Genomic DNA, 23,155 nt, shown 5'->3' on the forward strand with positions numbered 1-23,155 from the left:
ATCCTGCAGGCCAGATGTGGCCTGTGGGTTATAATTTGCCCCCCTCTGCTCTAGTAGGTGGAAGATGCTAATGTATTGCTTTGTTATCAGGCTTTGAAGCCACCTGCTGGAGAGGAAGCATATCCTAGCGCCAACTAGATTCTTCATGACCCAAAGAAGGATTTTGGAATAAGCAACTTGGTGGTAAACTTCTTCCTAATACAGCACATAGACAGGATCCCCCAGTCTATCAAGGGCCCCAGCCCTTTTGGGCAGAGCAGGAAGGACTAGATTTACTGAAGCCCCTGAAGGGGCTGTTCTAGCTGAAGCTGTGGTGAGCTTGTAACCACATGAAATCCCCTGGGGTGGGGGTTTGAAGGACTGTTCCTGTCAGAGCCCATGTTAGGCTTGGGGCAAACCCCTATTAGCATGTATGTAGTGTCTTTTATTGTTCTTAATGTTTTTTCTGTAATGCCTTTACCTGAAGAATAAAATAGACCTGCATAGAAAAAAAAAAAAAAAGACAAAATAGTGTGAGGTACCTCTCACTGCTGAAAATCACTATCAGTCTCTGAAGTGAAAGCCACCAAGACAGCGTGGGAGAATTTTGCACCCATTTTGTACTGGCGTAAACACCATATTTGGTATTTAATCATATATAACTCAAACATTAAATGAAAACTTTCCCTCAAAAGGTAACTTACAGTAAACAGGAGACAGAGGCCTCCACAGTACTTGGTCGAGGAATGCTGAAGTCCACGTTGACCATGTTGTCAGTACTTGAAGAACGAATAAAAGCCAGGGAACCTCTACGCTCTCCCTATTAACAGAAAGAAATAAGGTACACTACAGCTTAGCAACAGGGCTTTAAGTCAGAGTATATGATGTTAACACAAATATACCTAAGGTTAAGTTGAACAATATAAGAAAAGACAGCATCATTTTTGAAGTTTCTCTAGGCAAGTGACACAAATACAACTTTCCCCTAGTTCTTTTATAACAGGAATAAAGTCTCTCTCTCGCTCTTTTTTCCATGCTGTTTATTTTCCTGGGGCAAAATTCAGCTTAGTACAGAGGGCCAGCCCAAAGCCATTCCATTTAAGTCACACTTAATATCCCTAATTTGAAGGCTTCAAGTAATTTTATAGGCCTTCTCCTCATCTTCTGCAAATGGCATCCCTGTACCTTTAAAAGCCTTCAGTGAGAGTCACCAAGAGTTTGAATTCCCTTTCCCCCTATATAGGATTACTTCCACTAATGGATGTAATTTTTCATCTAACACCTGGCCAGTCACCTGCAAACATCTACCTATCCAGGTTCTTATATTGGGACCCACCTCTCTGCTAACTGAACACCTTCCAAAATATGACCGTAACAGTTTTCTTCTTTCCCAGAAGGAAAGAGTCAAATGTTTGGTTAATCATTAAATGTACGTACATGAATGTAAGAGGAACTAAAGGTGAGTTTTACTATCAGTTCTCAAGTGGTGATACAAAAGTGAATTCCTGTCAAACTTTTGTTTCCCATTTTCACCACTGCCCCTATTTGACATTTTCATTGTTCTGGTGGATGGTAGCTGTTGAGTGAAGACATGCTCCCAGAAGGAGAAGAATTTCTCAGGTAATAAGGGGCAATCCCTCCAATGGCTTTGCATTGCAGCACAGAAAACTTGGATTGGACTCTATGTTTTAAGGAACTGTGAAGAGAACACCTGTGGAACAATATTTGCCACACTCATAGAAGTACATTATTCTTAAGAGCAAAGGTAATGCATTGTGATTTTGTAAGCTATAGCTCTATCAGGACCACTTGTCATGTCTATGCACAGCAATGGAATCAAGAAAGCTTACCATGGGTGTAACAGTGTGTGCTGGGTCAGAAGCTAATTCAACATCTTGTTATTCATATTTCTACCAGTTTATATTAATTGAGCTCGGACTGAAAAACCGCCAGTTGGCAGAGGAAGCCAATTAACTAACAATACAGCTGAGGGACTAAAAGGTATCCCCAGCAGCTACGCAGAGAGGAGGGAAGCCTTGGGGGTGCCTAGGGATGTTAAATTTAGTTTAACCAGCTAATGGATGGAACTTCCATCGACTACTCAATTAGTAGATAAACAGGGAAGCCACAGTGGGGTTAGCTCCTGGCCCCAGAAGCTAACCCCGCTGTTGCTCTCCCTTTTACATGTATTAAGAGCCGGCAGGTCCCCCCGCTGTGTACCAGCCTTTTAAATGTATTAAGAACCTGCCAGCTCTTAATACATTTAAAAAGCAGAAGTGCAGCCAGAGGTGTGGGGGGAACTGGCACAAGCCAGGAATCAGATGTCCTGGCTCACTATGGGTCTCCCCTGTGCACCTGGTGCACAATGCTGGAAGATTAATACATTTAAAAAGCAGAAGTGCAGCATTTGAGACTGTGCACCAACGGGGAATCAGCTGATTCCTGGCTTCCATCCAGTCCCTGCTACCCCTGTTTTCCCTGCCCCGCATGGAGACAGTGCTCGGGGGAACCAGTTTTTAAGCCAGCTCCTCGCAGCACCAGCTCCTGCTCTCCCCCGCCCTAGCTTGCTGCCTCTGATAGAGGCATTTAAAAAGCTGATAGAGGTAGTGTGTATGTGTGTGGGGGGGGGGAGAAATGGAAGGGGAGGAAAGAAGCGACTAGTCGAGGGAATAGTCGACTATCAGATAGTCAACTAGTTGACTAGTCACTTACATCCCTAGAGGTGCCTTAAGGAAGACACAATCAGGCACACTCAGGAGGCTAGCCTGTGACAATGGTGGAGAAAACCTATATTCCATGCAATACCCTCCCTGTGCATAATTTTATATTAATCTGTTTTCTGCACAATTTGTAACAGTTCCATGGCAGTAGAAAAATCACCGTGACATCTGAAAATAGAAAAAACCTACGTACCTATTAAAGTGAAATGGAAATCGATATTTAAGGAACCTGAATATGAGGTTCACAATGACATTACTGCTAGAATTATTACTAATTGAAGCATGAAATGTTTTTAAATGACACCCACATCACTGAAACACATGAAATGGGGCTACAGATATTTCAGGTTATAGGTAAAAAATGACCTTTGTGGACATTTACAATCATGCTTCTGGAACCACTTCTGCCTGTGATAACTAGAACGAGACACTTTGACATGAGCTCTGTCTAGATGCAACTGTAGACAGTGTTTCCTGTAAGCTGAGTGGTTAGGAGGCCACCCAGGAGAGACTCAAATGCCATTCGGCTGATTAGCAGAGCACCCACAGCCGGCAGCCTGTGTTTCTACCGGTAGTTCACATCCGCACATGCCTCAGCACACAACAAAATTTATTCCTCATACGGATGGAAAAAATTAGAGGGAATGTTGGTTGTAGCTATTAGTTGAAGACTGCTTATGTGCAAGGGGAGAGGGGGAATGTGAATCAACAAATCCTTGTTGCTCAATATCAAGATTCCAGGGGTAGGCTGGTGAAAACAAGAAGATTTTCTGGCTTGCTGGTATTCAGAGACTGGCAGGAATTTGAGAGTCCTATTGTTTGGAGATGTGGGGTCTGGAGTCCTATACGGTGTTTCATAGAATTAAACAATTAACAATTAGAGAACCAACCAATAAGTGGGAAAGCAGGAAGAATTGGTCCAAGAGAAGATGGTTCTCTTATGATATCGCTCACAAAATGAAAAAGCTTGAGAACCATTGCAAAAGACTTCAGATTTTGCCAGTGAGTCACACTGAATTTGCTGATGTGGCAAAACTATTTTATATGTTTTGGTGTTAGTTTTTTTGGAGGCTGATGAACAAAGAGACCAGAACACAGCTCTGTATCAAACCTGTTGTTCATTTGGCAACAAGAATAAATTCCACCTTGAGGCTAGTTCCGGGAGTCTCTCTGTCTTTAACTGCCATCCTCACTATCTATCCAAACTCTGATTTCTGAGCACTACAATCACATAAACTGGTGATAATGGGACAAAGTACTTCAAATTCCATTTCACCACACAAGTAGATTTGCTATTGGTTCTAACACATGAAAGTTAAGAAATGCTGCAATATTTAAAACAAAGAAATATTGATGTTACAGTGTATAAGATACAATGTTTAAAAGTACCTCAGCAACATAGCTTATGGCATCCTTCAGGTTGAGCTCATGGAAAATATTAAGAATCTGGTCTCTTGATTTTTGAGCTGACCTTCTCATCAGTATTTTACTGAGGATTTTTCGATCAAACTTAGACCATCTGTGATTTAAACAAACAAACAAAAAAAAAACCAAACAATTTTAAGAGCAGCAATCAATTTAAACAATTTTTAGTTTAGCTTGAACAGCTATTCCTTTGAATTAAGCATTGTTAGACACCTTGCTGGATAATAAACACAGTGAAGTGCATTTGGTAAGTGCATCTGTAAAGAACAGCGAAAGCACATTTCGAAAAGTCTTATATGGAGTTACACAATTCACAACAATCTTTTGAGAGGCACAGCTGCTGCAGAACAAAAGCAGTAAGAGCTTTGTGATTAGAGAACACAATGTTTTTAGTTTTGAAATCAAAAGGACATGCCATACACCAGGGAATAAGGCCAAATTATTTTTCTACTTCTGCCTATTAGCTTTAAGGGTATGTCTACACTGCACAGCTATTTTGGGATACCTCTGGTATCCTGAAATAGCTACCCCGTGTCTACACAGGCAGCCTGTCATTTTGAAATATTTTTTTTAAATAAAGGGAGCGCTATTTCAGCATCCTGGTAATCTTCATTCCATAAGGGTTAAGTGATGTCTTGAAATAGCACATTATCTTGAAATTTGGTGCTGTGTAGATGCACCAAATTTCAAAATAAGCTATTTTGAGTTTCAGGTCCTGTGTAGACTCACCTTAGAGCTTTTAGGAAATCTCACAGGAGAAGTTAAAATCTCTTTCCTCCTATGTAAAAGGATTTACCTCCAGTAATAGATGATTTTTCACTAAATATTTTATGGGTTGGCCCCACTGAGAAGCCCCTGCATACTCCAGTGAATTATTCTCAGATATCGAGGGGGTGCCTGTTCTCAGTATCTTTGAGCTTGCACTTAATTGAGGAGATCTTGCTCACTCAAGAATCTAGGTTAAAGTTGGGCCTTTCCTCCTTTTTCAGGGAGACCCTGATCCATCACAGTGATCAGGCTCTGTCTGGCCTGCGATGTTAGAACGCCTCAGCTTCATCACCATCATAGTCAATATGCCAAATTTGAAGAAAAGTTCTATTTCCTCAGCGTCCAAATTTCATTTCTAATACCCAAAATCCAGGACAGGATTCCTGGTTACCCAAGGGAAAATGGCTTCTATATATGAGATCCCTCATAAAAATGTCATTGTATAAACGACCATAGATCTCTCTTTATGTGTCTACCCTCAGGAGTGTTAAATATTATCTTAGGTATACAACTGCCATCTATTATGGTGGAACAAATTCACTACAGAATTTCCAGATTCCCTCAGAAACTGGTGTGGACAATGCTCTTCTCAAACTTCCGTTCTCTTCAAGGTCTCTCTCTTTTCGACTCCAGCAGTGCTAACCTGAACAGCGGGGAAAGGAAAGAGTTGGCTTTACACCCATGACTGACAGGGTTTCCTATCCTCAAGTAGCTCTATACAATTTAAATTTCCAGGTTTAAATTGTTTTTTTTTTTCCTTTTATTCTCCTTCCCTTCTCTAGTTCTCAAAGTCTGCTCATCGCTATGGTATCAGAGCACCTGCTTTATAATCCACTACATATAATTGAAATGAAATTGTGAAAATATTTGGAAACTGAAGATCCTATTGTTCAAGACAATAGACACGAGGCAACATTTATGAGTTTCAATTTGGAACAGATTAACATTCTCTCCTACCCCAAAATAGTTCCTAATGTTGGTACAAGAAGGGCAAAAATTGTGTGTTCAGTTCAAATCCTGTACAAAGGGTCACCTCGAATAATTCTATGCAGGCTCAGATGCCTAGTTACAGATAATGACATTAATTCCAGGTCTTGGGTGTGGCACTGAAAAGGTTCCATTGGTGGGAGGTGGCCAGCCACTATTTTCACAGTCCCTGAATCCACTGGGGATTAGCAACTGCTTAAAGTGTTACAAACTAAAAAGATAGTGGCAACATCCCAGACCTTTCACCTGAACAGCCTCAAAGACCTAAACATTGTTGTTTACAAATGGGGATTTCCTATCCAAAATAGACAAAACTGGTTCGCCAGGAAATAACAGAGCAGTGGAGGGCAACGGTGTTTATAACTGTGAACCACCCTTAGCGTCTCTCAGTGATGAAATCAATGAAGATATCCAGTGTAGTTTCATATTCTAGGATGTATGGAATGCAAAAGTGTAAATAAACTGCATCAATGTTGAGAAGTACATTAGAATTTAAAAATCCATCCTGTTCTATAATCTAAATTGTTACCAATTGCATAAGCAATACACTTTTTTGCAACAATATAGTTTTTATTTAGTGTGATTAATTCCAGAAATGCAGGGAGTGGGAAGTGAGGGGAAGAAGGGACCAGTGTCACCCAACCAGTCTCCATTTATTTAGCTCTTAAATACCATTTTGCTGATCAGACAGACGTAAGCAAAACTATTGGTATGTTAATACATTCCCATTGCCTTAAATATCTCAGTTCAGTAAAATAAGGGTGGCTAACACCACTTACTTGTCTCTCAGATAATTATGTCCGATTTGTCCAGATATGTCTTCAACAGCAGAAAGAATATGATCAAAAGCCTATGAAAATAACCATACATTGAATATTGTGTTGAAGTTAAAGACATTAATTATAAAATAGCTTAATTCATATGGGGTCAGATTTGGTGTCTATCAAGAACAATGTTCTGAATGCCAATAGAATTACTTCCTGTCTCAATTTCCTAGAGATCCAGGTCCTTATTCTCCTCCCATGCCAGTTCTATAATAGTGAAGTCCACTGACTACTTCTGATTTACACAAGTCTAAGAAAGAGGAGAATTGGACCTCATTTGTTAACTATCACTTTCATTGCTTCTTTGTCCTGTCCCACTTTGGCATCTCCTTCCTTTTTGCTATCAGAAGTGTATGAGCCATGTTTCTCTAAATCAGCTGAGTTTCACATTGTTGCTTCTGGCTCCTTGCCATACTCTGAGAGTATTTCCCTCAGTGTAGTGTGAGTACCAATCCTCTTTTATGATCATTGTAAAACACTCACTTTGGGCAAATCTTTGTCCTTAGTTGTTCTTGAATTAGTCTGTTAACATGTGAAAGTGGTAAACTTTCCCCGTTGTATAATTTGTCCATTGTTGCAAAATAAACATTGTTGAGAGTTACTAATTCACATCAAGTAACTTCTAGGTTTAAACTACCAGAACGATGCAATCATGACAGCATTCAGTACTGGGTTCAATACAGTGTTAAACTGGGAAAAATGTGTGGCCTGTGAAATACCAGAGGTCAGACTAGATGATCTAATGGTCCTTGCTGGCTTTGAATGCTATGAAAATATTCAGTACAGGAAGGAGTTATATAAAAGTGAGTTAGGACTTTATTCTAAAGGTGAATTTCAAGAGATCTGAACGTGAAGAGTCCTTCAAATTCTAGGAGTACAAAGGTGCAAGGCATACAGATGTGTACAACAGTCACTCTCTCTAGAAATCTATCTTTACTGGTGTATAAATTAGCATGTTCACTGGCCTATATGCTACTGTTTATGTAATGTGCATGTTATATGTTCTCATAATTGCCTACCTAATAATTGTTCCTTACCCAAATAAATCAATATAAAGAGTTTGAGCTCTGTTCTTAAAATAAACTTCTTTTCATATGTTCAACCTAACTGCCCAAAGTCAAGCCCCTACCACTAATACCTTCAGATGAAGGATGAGTACTTCTGCTCTACAAGGCTGAACAGGTTGTTTCCACAGCACTCTCAGCCCCAGAAGGTTTAGGAAGTAAACATTTTGCCAGCTGGGCATCTTATAGAGCAATGCAAAAAGTGACGGATAAATAATAGGGCAAGCCAGTGCAGTACTTATAAAGCTGGTTACGTATTTTAATTTTGAAATTTGTTTTCATCAAAAGGGGAAATCATTCCACAAAGTTTCTTTACGGTTTTTGATCAGCCCCAGTCATTTCTATCAAATCCCAACCCCCCACGATAGTGCATAGTGCAGTTTCAATCTTACTCTGCCATGTAGTTTCTCATTCAGTTTGGGCTCTCTGTGCTCACTTCTCTTTACTTTTAACCACTGTACCAAAGGCTTGATCGTCAAACCCTAGATAAGAAGAAAACAAACACTTAAAAAAATCTCAGAAGACTATAAATACACCCTCAATCTGTTGTGAAATTCTGACATGCTAAGAAAATTATAAATCTGAGCCAGACCCTCGGCTGGTATCCATCAGTTTAGCTTCACTTATGTAAATATTGATTTATTTATCCCAAAATGGTGACTTCATAAAGAATTGTTTTTTTCTATCCCTTTTAAGACCCTTTAAAAGCATGTGTCAGTGTACCTATGGCAAAGCTGTTTAATATTCGTAATGACCAGTAAAAAACTGCTTCCCTTCGTTACTCAACTGATGAGAAGGATACCTGCTCACATATTAAACTGAGCTCTATTAATATGCCGTGTTTGAGGCTGAACATTTTTTAGCACACAGCAAATTGTGTTTTGTCCCGTGTGGTGCCACGTGACAACATAAAATGGGATCCTTCATTACTAAAATTACAAGGCCAATTATGTTTTCGGCTCAGTCCCTCTCGCCTGCTTTAAACGGAGGGGCATCTCAATACCTTTTGGACCCCCTTCTCTTTTTACGACGTGGAATCAAGTAATTGAATTACCTGGAATATAACGGTGAAAAACACAACGATGATAGTTGTGCTGACAAATAGATTTTTCTCTTTCACTTTTTTCTCGTCCAGAAGTGCAACTAGAGCAAAAGCAACTGCTCCCCGGAGTCCACCATACGACATGACCACTTGGTCTATTATTTCCAGCTGGACCACTCTGTAGTGGTTTAGAACCCATGTCTGTAACACGACACCTATACGAACAAAGGCCACAGGCTCACGCAGGTGTAATAGGAATGGATTAACTACCTTCCTTTAAAAACTGTTACATTTATTACTCTTCCTTTCGGTACATTCTAAGGTCCTACATCCCTGCGATCTTCCCCCTCACTTCCAAACAGAGGAAATGGATGCAGCTCTCTCCAGCAATCAGCATCCCTGCTCAGAATGCTGCACAGAAGGATTAATTCAGGAGTGCTATCCCCTTTCATTTCTGCACAGGAAAGGAAGACCTGCAGCTGGCTCAGGCTCACAGGGTTCAGGCTGCAGGGTTGTTTCGTTGCTGTGTAGACTTCCTGGCTTTGGCCTGCACTCTGGTACTCTCTCCCATAACCACTGAAAATCTCACTAACTTCTGTGGGACCAAGATTTTAACCCCATATCTCTGGGTACGTCTACACTACAGCGCTAGTTCGAACTAACTTAGTTCGAATTAGTTAATTCGAACTAAGCTAGTTCGAACTAACGCATCTAGAACTAAAAACTAGTTCGAACTAGCGTTTTGCTAGTTCGAACTAGTAAGTCCACATTGAGTGGACTCTGAACAGGGCTTAAGGATGGCCGGAAGCAGTGCCGGCAGGGCATAAAAGGAGGACTTAGAGCATGGAGATGCTGTCTCAGGCTAGCCGAGGGCTGCGCTTAAAGGGTCCCGACCCCCACCCCGGACACACAGTTCTAAGGGGTGCCCCGCTTGCAAAGAAGTTCTGGCTTGGAGTGCCCTGAGTGCCCACACTGGGCACATCACACCACTCGGCCATCAGCCCGGCTGCACTTGCCGCAGGCTGCCATCTGCGGAGAGGGAGTAATTGGGGGGCTGCAGGAGAGCTTCCACCCCCAGAAGCCCGCAGAGCCAGCCCAGTCCTCCCCATCGGGGGCTCGTACCCCATTCCTCCCTCACCTCCTTCCACTTACCCTTCCTTAGCCCCCCTTCTTATTGATGTACAAAATAAAGATAACGTTTCTTCCAACATTGACTCTGTCTTTATTGAAAAAAAACTGGGGGAGACTGGGAAAAGGAGGTGGGAGAGGGGAAGAGAAAGGCTGGGAGAGGGGAGGGCAACTAACATGATCAGGGGTTGGGAACAGGTCCCATATGAAGAGAGGCTACAGAGACTGGGACTTCTCAGCTTAGAAAAGAGGAGACGGAGGGGGGACAGGATAGAGGGCTCTAAAAGCAGGAGTTGGGTGGAGAGGGTGCATACAGAAAAGCTCTTCATTAGTTCCCATAAAGAAGGACTATAGGACACCAAAGGAAAGGAATGGGTAGCAGGCTTGAAACTAGTAAGAGAAAGTTGTTGTTCTTGACAAAGCAAATAGTTAACCTGTGGAACTCCTTGCTGCAGGAGGCTGTGAAGGCTAGAACTAGAACAGAGTTTAAAGGGAAGTGAGATAAAGTGATGGAGGTTGGGTCCATGGAGTCCTATTAGCCAGGGGGTAGGAGTGGTGTCCCTGCCCAAAGTTTGTGGAAGGCTGGAGAGGGATGGCACGAGACAAATGGCTTGGTCATTGTCTTCGGTCCATCCCCTCCAGGGTCCCTAGGGTTGGCCGCTGTTGGCAGACAGGCTACTGGGCTAGATGGACCTTTGGTCTGACCCAGTACGGCCATTGTAAGCTCAGGGCTCAGGGTCGGGGGTCTCAGTGGACCCCCTTGATTTTCATGCACACCTGGTCCTGGGTGGCCAGGCTGGCAGCTCTCCTGCCCTAGACGGCCACTTTCCTGTGCCTAGTGAGGAGATCGTGGACGAGGTCCACGATGTCCGCACTAGCCCAGGAAGGTGCCCGCCTCTTGCGGTCCAGGGCAAGCTCCCGGGAGCCGCCAGCCTGGTCCCGGCAAGAGGGGGTGGGCTGGGGGGCATCGGGTGGGTGGCTCTGTGCCGTGCCAGGTGCAGGGTCTGCTAGCTGGGTGCTGGCAGGCTTGCACCTGGCACGGGCACCGTAGCCAGCCCGTGCCCCTTTAAGGGGTCCGGGGCCGGGAGGGGGGCATAGAGTTTCCCTGGTGTTGGCCAGAGTGGCCACCAGGGAAACCTGGGGAGGGCTAGCCTCCCACTAGTTCGAACTAAAGGGCTACACAGCCCTTAGTTCGAACTAGCTAGTTCGAACTAGGCGTTAGTCCTCGTAAAATGAGGTTTTCCTAGTTCGAACTAAGCGCTCCGCTAGTTCGATTCAAATTCGAACTAGCGGAGCGCTAGTGTAGCGCCTATTAAAGTTAGTTCGAACTAACGTCCGTTAGTTCGAACTAACTTTGTAGTGTAGACATACCCTCTGACTCTCTCTACTGCCACAGTCCATAAGGACCTTATTTCACACCCCTTCATGGGAACGCAATGCACTGCTATTATTTAGTCGGGCTGGCCTCCTAGGCAGTGCTATCTGAAATGTAACAGAGGAAGAATAGAGCAGAACAGAGCAGTAAGAAATGACTAATGATATTTTCCTCTGTTACTTGCAAGAAGACAGTGATGTTATAACGGTGTATATTCGGGGAGGCACTGTGATACCATTAACATTTTATCCTGCAGATTTTTTGACTGTGTACCCATGTGCTTTGGGGAGGGGGGGGGGAGGGGCTAAATTGTGGTATTACATCAGCACTCTAGATTGGGGTCCAGGGAGAGGTGTATCCCTCAGCCTCATGGAGCTTCCAGCTGTGTAGAGAAAGTGACTGCTGCATCATCCCACAAACAGTGCAACCCAACTGTGTGCTCCCTTCTGTGGTAGGCCGGCAAAAGAAGGCGTCCCTCCCCTTCTGTGCATTTCTCCCTGGGATAGTCCCTCCACTCAGGGGTGCAGATTGTGACCTACCCCTACTGGTGGGAGGGATCTTTGTTAAGAAATTCAGGTCACCACTGCAGTTCCTCCAGGAGAACATGAGCTGTAATTATGTAAGGCCCGATATCACCAGATCCCCGCTGTTTTTAATCATCTGTCCAGTTTCATTATTTATTTCACTGACTCTTATTGTCATTGTTGATTTTTTTAAAATGTTATTTTAGCTCTTGATGATGACTCTTACTGAAAGACCCTGTGTCTATTCCACCAAAGCAGCAACTGCATTAGTCACCCAGGATTACCTCAAAAACACTGACAGCCAAAGATACAACAGTTCACTGAAGTGGCACACAAATCCTGATGGCTGCTAGGAGAGGTAGTTAATTGAACTGTATCCATTTGCTAAGCAGAATGCTGTCTGGAAAGACATAAAGTTAGTCCCTCCCCACTCACGTATCAGAACGCTCCAACTAAAATGGAGCAGCCATCTGGCTGTAGGATTTTATTTGTATTTTCATTCATTTCAGGTGTTTGAAGCCTACCTGAGCCAGGTTATGTTTCTTTCCTGGGTGTCAGTGTATGTGAACGTGCACATTCCACTTCAGAGGACTTTATCCTTTTACATAGCTGTCTTTTTTGCCACTTACCAGAACAATGGATTAAATAGTGCAGACTTGAACAGAAGCTACACCCTAGCACATTATTAATCACAATTTGGCCTATTTGAAAGTGAATCATTTATCTCGTGCCAATAAAACGACAGCTAATCCTGGTAGCTTTGCAGTATGCTGAATGGGTGCAATAGTGCTGCTTCTCCTCTCTCACCAGTCATTAGAAACCACTTGTACCGTACACAATTGGATAGGAGCTATAATTGTGTACAGTTTTTACAACACCATGTTATGCTTGGCTTCAAGCTTGAGACATTTGCTTAATGTAATCTATTATGGAAGTAAAAGGGCTAACAGAAGAGGGCTAAAGAGATGATTGAGAAAAAGCGCCAGCCTTTTGTTTAGGGAGAAGCTCTAGCATAAAGTCCATCTGATGTAGAGATTTACTAGTGCCAGCAAATTAGACTTTGAGTGACTCAGGTGTCATTTCCCACACATCTGATTAAAACTGTCTAGCCAACGATGATACTTATTAAATAACCTATTCCCCTACCAACCAGGAGGATTAACAATGTCACTGGAGATTACTAAAATCTATGAGCGCATGCCAAAAAGTACTATTCTCTAAGTGCCATGATCCCACATAGCATGCAAATATGTTTTCTGTCAACCCTGCAAAAATCGAATGACAGTTTTTCTTACCAATAACTCTGTACACTGAGATGAAGACCAAAGTCAATAGTATAAAAGCTGTGTTCCAAGTCCAGATGGCTGGATTTACAGCTGAAATCCCCAGGAACATGAATATAATAGTCTCAGCGCCACTTGCCAACATTTTCATGGTGTACCTCACAGTGGTAGAAGACTGCTCACAAATATTAGCCTTGACGTATTTTTGGCAGCAGACACCACAGAAAGTTATCCTGAAAAGAAGTTCATCATTTATTTGAGTTATAATAGTTGCCACATACAGACAAAATCATTCTAATCAGTAATTTATAAGAATTCTTGAAATAAATAAATGCATCTAAATTAATACTGTCGAGCAGTGATGGACAACCTAGATTAGTGAACGGGCTGCATGAGTGGCCCTCCATCATTTCACTGGTCCTCAAGACTGTTGTAACCAAGACAGTTTCCTGAGGTAGGGTAGTTTTGCTCATTGCATTTGCACACCTAAAATTTATGGTGTGTGCCAAATGAACGTGTAGCAGCACTGACTGGATACAGAGGCAGCTCACAGCTCACATGTACTGTTGTGTGCAATCATTGCGCATCTCACTTCATGTGCTCTTGGCTGATTGGCAATGGTATTTTAGAGCTGTAACCCATTGCTTATTTATGCTCTCATGGTTTTAAGAACAAATCTTTAGTTTTCCTCTTGTGGTATTCTCTAATTTCCCTCTGTTTTAAATCTAACATTTCACTGATTTTAAACACCACATTCCATCTCCAGCATTGCCAGGGAAAACAATAAAACACAAGACTTACGCCAGGATGGCAGAGAGAGAAAGCATCTCTGCTGTGAGGTAGGAGAGGTATGAGATCACAAACACAAATCCAGGTTCAATGATTCTGACATGCTTGGTGAAGCGAGTGACCAGCGACAGTAGGAACGCAAAGACAATGCCAACAAATGTTCCACCCAGGCTCACCACAAAGAAAGACACTGAAACAAGGACAAAGGTAAATTATACTGATTTCTTACCAAAAAAAAAAAAAAAAAGAAAAAAACAAAAAAAAAATCTACACCATGTAAGTGGCTTAACTATTACTGGCCTTCCTATCAAATGGTTAATGATCTTGGGGGATGATGCTAGAACCCTATCTTTCTGAGACTTAATTCAGCTAACTGGCAAAAAAAAAAAAAGCCCACTAACCACATTTTTACTACTTTTGAGTGCTTTATATGTATTTGGCATTCTCACTGTTTTCAGGGAAACAAGGTCATTTATTGTCAGAGGGCAGTACAGTAAGATGTGACAAATTCCTGGAATTTTGAGCAAACAAATTTTCCCGTTATTCTGTAAAAGACAAATTTTCCTCAAACCACATACAAAGTGATATACAGTAAAACTCCGGTAGTCCGGCATCCAGTGGTCCGGTACGCCTGATGGTCTGGCACCAACTGCAACCCGGAAGTGCTCCAGCAGCTGCTTCAAGTTGTTAGTGTAATTGATTAACTGCGGCTGGATCCACAGCCGACAGGCTGTCAATCTACCTTTCCTCTCTACTGCCTGGAGGAGGGGGGGCAAGGGAAGGTAGGGGTCGGCAGGGGAGGGGGAGAGGGTATGCCAAACTCTCCCTCCTACTGGAGGGAGGCAAAGCCTGCGAGCGGCGGAAGGGGAGAGGCGGCAAGAGGCAGGCAGCCGCATTCAGGACGTTCTAATCAGTTACACTTACTCCGGCTGGATCCACAGCCGACAGGCTGTCAATCTACCTTTCCTCTCTACTGCCTGGAGGGGGTTAGGGATGATCTCTTGTGAGTTTCAGCAGCAGCCTGTCACCTGCGGATCTACCCGTTCCCACCGCCTCACCCCCTCCCCCCTCCAGGCAGTAGAGAGGAAAGGTAGATTGACAGCCTGTCAGCTGTGGATCCAGCCGGAGTAAGTGTAACTGATTAGAACATCCTGAATGCAGCTGCCTGCCTCTCGCCGCCTCTCCCCTTCCGCTGCTCACAGGCTTTGCCTCCCTGCAGCAGGAGGGAGGGTTTGGCACACCCCCGCCCCCTCCCCCGCTTCCCCTCCGACGAGACCTGCCCCTGCCAGAGTACCTCCTGATAGTCAGGCATTTCTGATAATCCGGCACCACCTGGGTCCCAAGGGTGCCGGATTATCGGAAGTCTACTGTACTTGGGTCACCATTAACACAAAGATACAGTGTTTCCCTATGCTTAGAATGAGAAAGAACGGCAACATCGTAGACAACATTGATTGGCAACCGTTGTCCAATCCTGATTATTTAAAACAGATGGGGTGTGTGTATATATAAATAGCCCTCCTACTAAAGAAAATAACCCTAGTTTTCAGGTCAGGTAGTCTTCACTGATTCTAATCTAATCAGTGCCTAGATTTCAGAGGCCAAACCCAACACTCATAACTTCCGTTCAGGGGGGTCACAGGGTTCCTTCTTCCAGGGTGTGCCACAGAACCACAGGGTGAGAGATGGAAGGAAAAGGTTCTGAAAAAGCCATAATGTGCCAGGGTTACGATGATTTATTGTTACAGTCCTGCAGACTTTTATCAATGATGTAACATATAATTAAATTCTACGCACCAATGCCTTTTACGCAGTCTACCCCAGTCACGTTATCAGCTCCCATTGCAACGAAAGAGTCAAACACATTGTACAGCACCTAAAAGACAAAGTAGCTTCTCTTAGCAATTGTTCCCTGAATCGAGCCAATCCAAATCACCACATGTATGAGGCTGGGAAATCCTGACATTGTTAGACTGAGATAAAAAAATCCATTTATTATGAAGCAGACAACTGGAGAATACGTAATCAAACAACAAGAGGCCAAAATATGATCAGTATGAAATCTGTACAATATAGCTATCTGAAGACTGGACTCTTTTGTCTAGCTATGTATCCAAAGGTCTTCCATAGAGCCTATCAGTGTAGCAGCTCAGTACTTAAGAGAAGTTTTTAAAGTCTTTTAATCATGATAAAGTCTGCCATTTAATGGATTATAATTATCATTCGAGCACAGAGGGTGATTTGGGCCAGGGATTTTAGTGTGATTAAAAAATAAATATTTTAGGTTTGGTGCATCCAACAATATATCTCTGAGAAATTAATAGCAAAATAATTTGATCATCAGTTCAGCTCTTCAGAATACCGTTTATTTAATTAAAATGTAGGCTGGAGCAAAGCAGAGAATTCTACTTTGGCAAACACCAAATGGGTCTCCAGACAAAAATTAAACACTGTGCTTTGGAAATTGAGGACAATATTTGGAGAATTATTTTTAATTACTACAGGAACAGGGCTAGTGATGAGATGTTACAGAAATAATTTAAACTAGCTAGGTTGGATTATAAGTCTCTTAGGGTATGTCTACACTACAGCGCTAATTCGAACTAACTTAGCGCAGCTAGACTTAAAAACTAGTTCGAATTAGTGTTTAGCTAATTCGAACTAGCATGTCCACACAGAGTGGACCCTGAGCCGAGGTTAAGGATGGCCGGAAGCAGTGCCGGCAGGGCATCAGATGAGGACTTAGAGCGTGGAGCTGCTGTCTCAGGCTAGCCGAGGGCTGTGCTTAAAGGGACCCAACCCCCACCCCGGACAGACAGTTCTCAGGGTTCCCCACTTGCAAAGCAGTCCTGGCTTGGAGTGCCCTGAGTGCCCACACGCGGAACATCACAGCACTCGGCCATCAGACCGGCTGCACTTGCCGCAGGCTGCCATCTGGGGAGAGGGGTCAATCGGGGGGCTGCAGGAGAACTTCCACCCCGAGAAGCCCGCAGAGCCAGCCCAGTCCTCCCCATCGGGGGCTCGTACCCCATTCCTCCCTCACCTCCTTCCACTTACCCTTCCCTAGCCCCCCTTCCTGATGTACAAAATAAAGGACACGTGTGGTCAAAAATAGAATCTCTCTTTATTGAACAAAACTGGGGGAGACTGGGAAAAAGAAGTGGGAGAGGGGAAGAGAGAGGCTGGGAGAGGGGAGGGCAACTAACATGATCAGGGGTTTGGAACAGGTCCCATGTGAAGAGAGGCTACAGAGACTGGGACTTTTCAGCTTAGAGAAGAGGAGACAGAGGGGGGATATGATAGAGGTCTATAAAAGCATGAGTGGGGTGGAGAGGGTGCATAAAGAAAAGTTCTCCATTAGTTCCCATAATAGAAGGACTAGAGGACACCAAAGGAAAGGAATGGGTAGCAGGCTTCAAACTAATAAGAGAAAGTTCTTCTTCACAAAGCAAAGAGTCAACCTGTGGAACTCCTTGCTGCAGGAGGCTGTGAAGGCTAGAACTAGAACAGAGTTTAAAGAGAAGTGAGATCAATTCATGGAGGTTGGGTCCATGGAGTGCTATTAGCCAGGGGGTAGGAGTGGTGTCCCTGCCCAAAGTTTGTGGAAGGCTGGAGATGGATGGCACGAGACAAATGGCTTGGTCACTGTCTTCGGTCAATCCCCTCCAGGGTCCCTAGGGTTGGCCACTGTCGGCAGACAGGCTACTGGGCTAGATGGACCTTTGGTCTGACCCAGTACGGCCATTGTAAGCTCAGGGCTCAGGGTCGGGGGTCTCAGTGGACCACCTTGATTTTCATGCAAACCTGCTCCTGGGTGGCCAGGCTGGCAGCTCTCCTGCCCTAGATGGCCACTTTCTTGTGCCTAGTGCGGAGTTCGTAGATGAGGTCCACAATGTCTGCACTAGACCAGGCGGGTGCCCGCCTCTTGCGGTCCTGGCCAGGCTCCCAGGAGCCGCCAGCCTGGTCCCGGGAAGAGGCAGAGGGCTGGGGGGCATCGGGTGGCTGGCTCATAGCGTGCCAGGTGCAGGGTCTGCTGGCTGGGTGCTGGCAGGCTTGCACCTGGCACAGGCACCGTAGCCAGCCCATGCCCTTTTAAGGGGTCCGGGGCCGGGAGAGGGGCCGACGAGTTTCCCTGGTGGTGCCCAGAGTGGCCACCAAGGAAAGCTGAGGAGGGCTAGCCTCCCACTAGTTCAAATTAAGGGGCTACACAGCCCTTAATTCGAACTAGTAAGTTCGAACTAGGCGTTAGTCCTCGTGAAATGAGGTTTACCTAGTTCGAACTAAGTGCTCCGCTAGTTCAAATTAAGTTCGAACTAGCGGAGCGCTAGTGTAGCGCCTATCAAAGTTCATTCGAACTAACGTCTGTTAGTTCGAATTAACTTTGTAGTGTAGACATACCCTTACTGCTCTACATTGTAGTCCTCAGAGATATAGATACCCAATTGCCATCCCCAAATATTAAAAAATAGTCAGTTTTTAAAAACAATGCATTTTAGGTTCCTTTTATTTGCATTTTGATGTCTACGTCTTTATGATTTACTGGGGTCACATTTTAAGACATTCCCCTTAAACCATCAAGTCTAGACACTTATTTAAAAATGAAATGGGAGGTTCTGATGTTGGAACAGTTGGTATTCTCAAAGCTGGGGCTTTAAAAAAAAACAAAACAAAAAAACCACGACACCACACACAACAAAAACCACACCCCCATGCTGAAAGACTCACAATAAAATCAGAAGAGCTGCTAGCACTGCAACTGTTGTCATCTGTGATAAATGAATGCCACTGAGAAGCAACATTTTCAGTAGTAACCATAAAAGCCATCACATAAATAGTGATGGAAGTTAGAAAAGAGAAGATGACAGGAACAAGCAACTAAGAAAGTGTTTAGAACAGGGGTGGGCAAAAGGGCCTCGGTGGGCTGGATCCAGCCCACTAAGTGGGCCCCTGCCACTTCCCCGTTCCCAGACCAGTTAGGATCTGGAGGGAAGGGAAAACAAAACAAAACAAAACACCAACACACAAAGTTGGACAAATGACACCTCAAAGAGCTGTCAGAGAATATCCCTAAGACTCTGGAAATAATTTTAGTAAATCATGGTAGTCATATCTATAAATGGCAAATAAAGAATTTGCATCAGAAACCTAGTTTTAAGAGTTATACCTATCCAATCAGGGAATAGCAACATATTATGTGACCACTTTATATTCGGGCAATAAATACTTGCAACAAAATGTCTGCAAACAAGGAAGACAAGCTAGGCTAGTAGAACTTGTGTGCTGACATATGAGCAGATAGCCACAGACAACATGCTATTTTATTCCATGGTGAATATATTAGCTCCATATATAAATCCTCCAGAATTGAGGTGACTCTTGGATATGAAATCCTCTTACCACAGTTACAGCATCATTGAGCAGAGATTCTCCAAAAACGATGATAAACAGAACTTCATTGACATGAACTTCTTCAAACACAGCCAAGACTGCCACAGGGTCGACCGCCGCTATCAGACTGCCAAACAAAAGAAAGTCTAGCAGCCCAATGTTGAGATGGCCTATGGAAACAAAGCAAAAAGCTTATATATGTAACACCACCAGCAAGATGGATCTCCTTATGGTCCTGAAGCAATCAGCCCTAAATTAATAGCACATTCTTTACATTACAGGCCAAATTCTTCTCTCACTTACTTAGAATCAACTCAAGGGAGTTGCATCTATGTAATTAAGTGCAGGATTTGCCATTAAAGCACTTTTCTGAACTCCTTTTCAGACAAAACTCCCATAGAAGCAAAAGTGAATTTTGTGTGAGTAAGCAGAGCACGCTTGGGCACCCTCAAGAAAATTGATTATGATATCAGACTAATGCTACATTTATTTTAATGTTTTTGTTCTCTCCTAGGAAATTAACTTCATTTAGTCCTTCTATAAAAACAATTTAATTTCATGCTGAAGAAACACTGTCTGCTCTGCAAGCAGATAGGCTCTGAGTGTACCCGCTGGACAGGAAACCGTGAAGTAAGTCTCTCATATTGGAAGGTCACCAAAATATTGGAAACCCTTAGAAATGACATTTAAATGCATTTTAAAATTGAAATACTTAAAAATAATTTCCTCCTCCACGTACTTGTCAAGTTGTGAGATCAGAGTTGTACTGATGGCATCACTAACACTTCAGACATGCAGGGCTTCAAGCCCCTGTTCTGTTGTGTTTGATGACTCATGCTGTTTAAAAAGCCAAATGGCCTGCTTGCCTTGAGAGACTAGAAATGTTGCCCAGAACTCCTTTGCTGTGGAGCAGGAAGGACAATAGGGGCAGAGCAGCCCTGATCCTTCCGTAAGAGTTAAGGAGGTGGACAGGGACCAGAGGAGCCCCATGAAGTGCGCTTCTTTTTCAGGAGGGAAGGGAGAAGCAGAGTATGAAGAGGCAGAGCCAACTACTTTTTGCAGATGGTGGGAAAAGAGCAGGAAAAAAGTGTGGCCAGAAGTATTTGTCCTCAAAGAGGGAGGAAGAAGACAGAGGAGCAGAGAAAGCTGATATTCCCGCTAAGAGTCTCTTGGCATATCCCAGAACCCTGCAACTCCAGAGAAGTTGTACAAATGGGCAGAGGCATTAATTAATTGGAATCTGGGGAGTATTAACTGCAGGGAGTGCAAAATTCCTGTGGGAGAATCAGAGCAGAGCCCAGAATCGGTTTACTAGACGGCAAAGTACAGAAGACCATAGCTTATTAATTGGTGTACATGTGCATCAGCAGTTATTTGCTTGGAGGTGAGGGGGACAGAATTGACATATTGGTTTGGGAGTGAACACTGAAGAGCTATGACTTTGACATGGCATTGTGTGTAGCATAGCTGTGCAGGCACTTTTCATCCAGACTCATAGGCTCGCTCCTTCTAGGGGGGTATGCATGGAGGTAACTTGTAAAGCCCAGAATATTCAGGCATTGGCAGCTATGTGAAGGAGGAACTGACTTTCAAATGTTTGTTACAAAATGCATGGAAAGATTCATCCAGCAGTAGGACCCCAAATTGGTGGGTGGGTACAGTACCAGCAACATTTATCCCCATTTGGCAGCAGCCAATAAGGTGGAAGAGGAGTAGAAACCATCTCTCCATTCAATCCCCAACAAGCAAGCTAATATAACTTTATGTAAAGCTGATAAGGATGATGGGAATAGAGACATTCCTGGCTTTCAGAAGCACATAGTTACTCTATTTTAATATGGCAAGAGTCATCTTCATTCATATTTACACAGAGCGGCGGTGAGTGTGGGGGATTAGAATCGGGTTTTTTTTGAGGGAGGGATTGAGTGGTTGGGTAGCAGGGTGGCATCAGTGGCAAAATATTTTCAGGCCTGGCAGAAAATTCTGAAACAGCCTTTGCACCTGACTCCATATAAAGATCCTGTAACATTCTTGCTCTCTTTGCTGTGTTTAAGAAAGAGATAGTTCAATGGCAATAACTATGGATATCATAGCACTTAAGACAAATGCCTTCAAAATGGATTGGCTCACCTACATCTCTTATCTTTTTTATATGTTACCAATTATGATCACAGCTACATTCTTTAAGAACTTGCAAAAGCTAGTGAGTAAATACTGATGGGATGATTAGGGCACATCACAACTATTACAAAATAGTGTCAAGCGAGGTAGGATTGCTAAACCTGAGTTTTACTTAGGCTACCGAACCTCCAACCCATATGTTCCAATTCAATGCATTGTCACTAAAGAACTGTAGAACAATTTTCACCGTGGAAGTCACCTGGAAATGAAGACCTTGTCTACACTGCTGGACATCATAACTGGAATTCATAAAAGTGGGAATTCACTGTCCATGTAGTTCAACCAGAACTAGCAAAGGGTGTGAGTGATAGTTTTATGACTCGGGGCGAGAACAGTCAGCATGACTTGGGATTGGTTTTCCGGTTTTCCCTTGTGAGTGTGGAAGGTTGGTGGGGAGCATTTAGTGTAACATTTAAGTTATGTTTCTTCCAAAAGTACTTTTCATTATTATTGTTTTGATCTTCTTGCCTTCTTCTATACTCTTCTTCCGCAAACTATACAACTTCTAACTAAGGACACTGAATGATATTTAACAGGTATTTCTACTCATTTAAATGGAAATCTAGGTAATCCGGTTCAAAGGAACTGCTCACGTACTGGGAACTAGATCAGAATTAATCAGTTATTAGTGTCATCTATCAAAGGAGCTAGAGTTCATCTGATGTTGCTCTTCAATGGATACACATCCGCACATTCAGTGATATTAAACTTTTATTTTTGTTCACCTCAATAATAAAATGTGAAGTAAACACAAACAAAAAATAACCCCAAAATACCCCCCGGAAACTACTCTCCAGAGAATGACATGAGAGGTAAAATCCCCAAACCTGGCTTCAAGAACTAATAAGAATCCAGTTCCCTCCCTCCCCCAGAAGCTGGAATGGGAGAGCTGGGTTTCTCAGTAGGTTCCATATCCAGTCTTCACTCTATTCTTATGTATCAGTATATGGCTATTGGGTTTAATCCTCTGGTTAGCTTGTATCATGTAAGCTTTTCCTGTCCCACTTATCTCTAATTTGCGAGTGACTTAATCTGAATCAGGGATAAGCTTCTGTGGCCTTTTCCATAATTGAGATTAGAACTGAAAAAGAATCAAATAGTATATGGCTATACATAATACATCATCCTATCAAGTATATAGTGCATACAGTGCATTATATATTGCTTAGTGCAGCCTCACTGTAAACGTTTTAAGCAATCAGACCCAATTATTTACAGTTGACTGTGATGCATACGCTGTTGCAGGCTGTAGGAATCAAACCTATTTAACAGAAAGAGCTGAGTCCCTTTTTTTTAAACTGTGATTTAAGGTTTGTGGAAAACATTTATGACTATACAACCTACCCTCAGTCCACAGTGGAATTCCCATTGCTGTCAGTGAGAGATTTGCACAAAGATAAAGGGGAAAATATGGCCTTTCTATTGTAACTCAACTTTTAGTTATTGCAGATAGTTACAATTTTGAACATGGGAGGGGAAGGGGGGGAGAGAAAAAGTTTCTGAAAATGGCCTTTTATTTAAAACAAACTTTTGTCTTAAGTGTTTCCTTTTCTCCCAAATTTTTCATAATTTAACTGCCTTTGCAGAACATGTATCCAAATTCTTCATTAGTCAAGTCATTTTGATAACAGTTCCAAAACAAATTTTGATTTAAAATGTCAGGACCTTTTCTTTAACT

The 23,155-nt window shown here is 43.1% G+C and overlaps 1 protein-coding gene across 3 annotated transcripts in view; it reads right to left on the bottom strand.

The window, feature by feature from the left end:
- Positions 1-23,155, bottom strand: part of SLC9A3 (solute carrier family 9 member A3) — an 81,632-nt gene that overhangs the window by 18,088 nt on the left and 40,389 nt on the right. For all 3 annotated transcript variants that reach the window (XM_089776464.1, XM_006113051.5, XM_006113050.4), the window contains exons 3-11: positions 19,306-19,466; positions 15,706-15,784; positions 13,921-14,098; positions 13,132-13,352; positions 8,822-9,024; positions 8,160-8,249; positions 6,659-6,729; positions 4,089-4,218; positions 684-799 (exon numbers count right to left, since the gene is read on the bottom strand). In XM_089776464.1, the coding sequence (XP_089632590.1) occupies positions 684-799; positions 4,089-4,218; positions 6,659-6,729; positions 8,160-8,249; positions 8,822-9,024; positions 13,132-13,352; positions 13,921-14,098; positions 15,706-15,784; positions 19,306-19,466 (1,249 nt within the window). The remainder of the gene's footprint in view (positions 1-683; positions 800-4,088; positions 4,219-6,658; positions 6,730-8,159; positions 8,250-8,821; positions 9,025-13,131; positions 13,353-13,920; positions 14,099-15,705; positions 15,785-19,305; positions 19,467-23,155) is intronic.

Source organism: Pelodiscus sinensis, chromosome 2 (genome assembly GCF_052426305.1).
Source record: "Pelodiscus sinensis isolate ZL-2025 chromosome 2, ASM5242630v1, whole genome shotgun sequence".
Taxonomy (NCBI): domain Eukaryota; kingdom Metazoa; phylum Chordata; order Testudines; family Trionychidae; genus Pelodiscus; species Pelodiscus sinensis.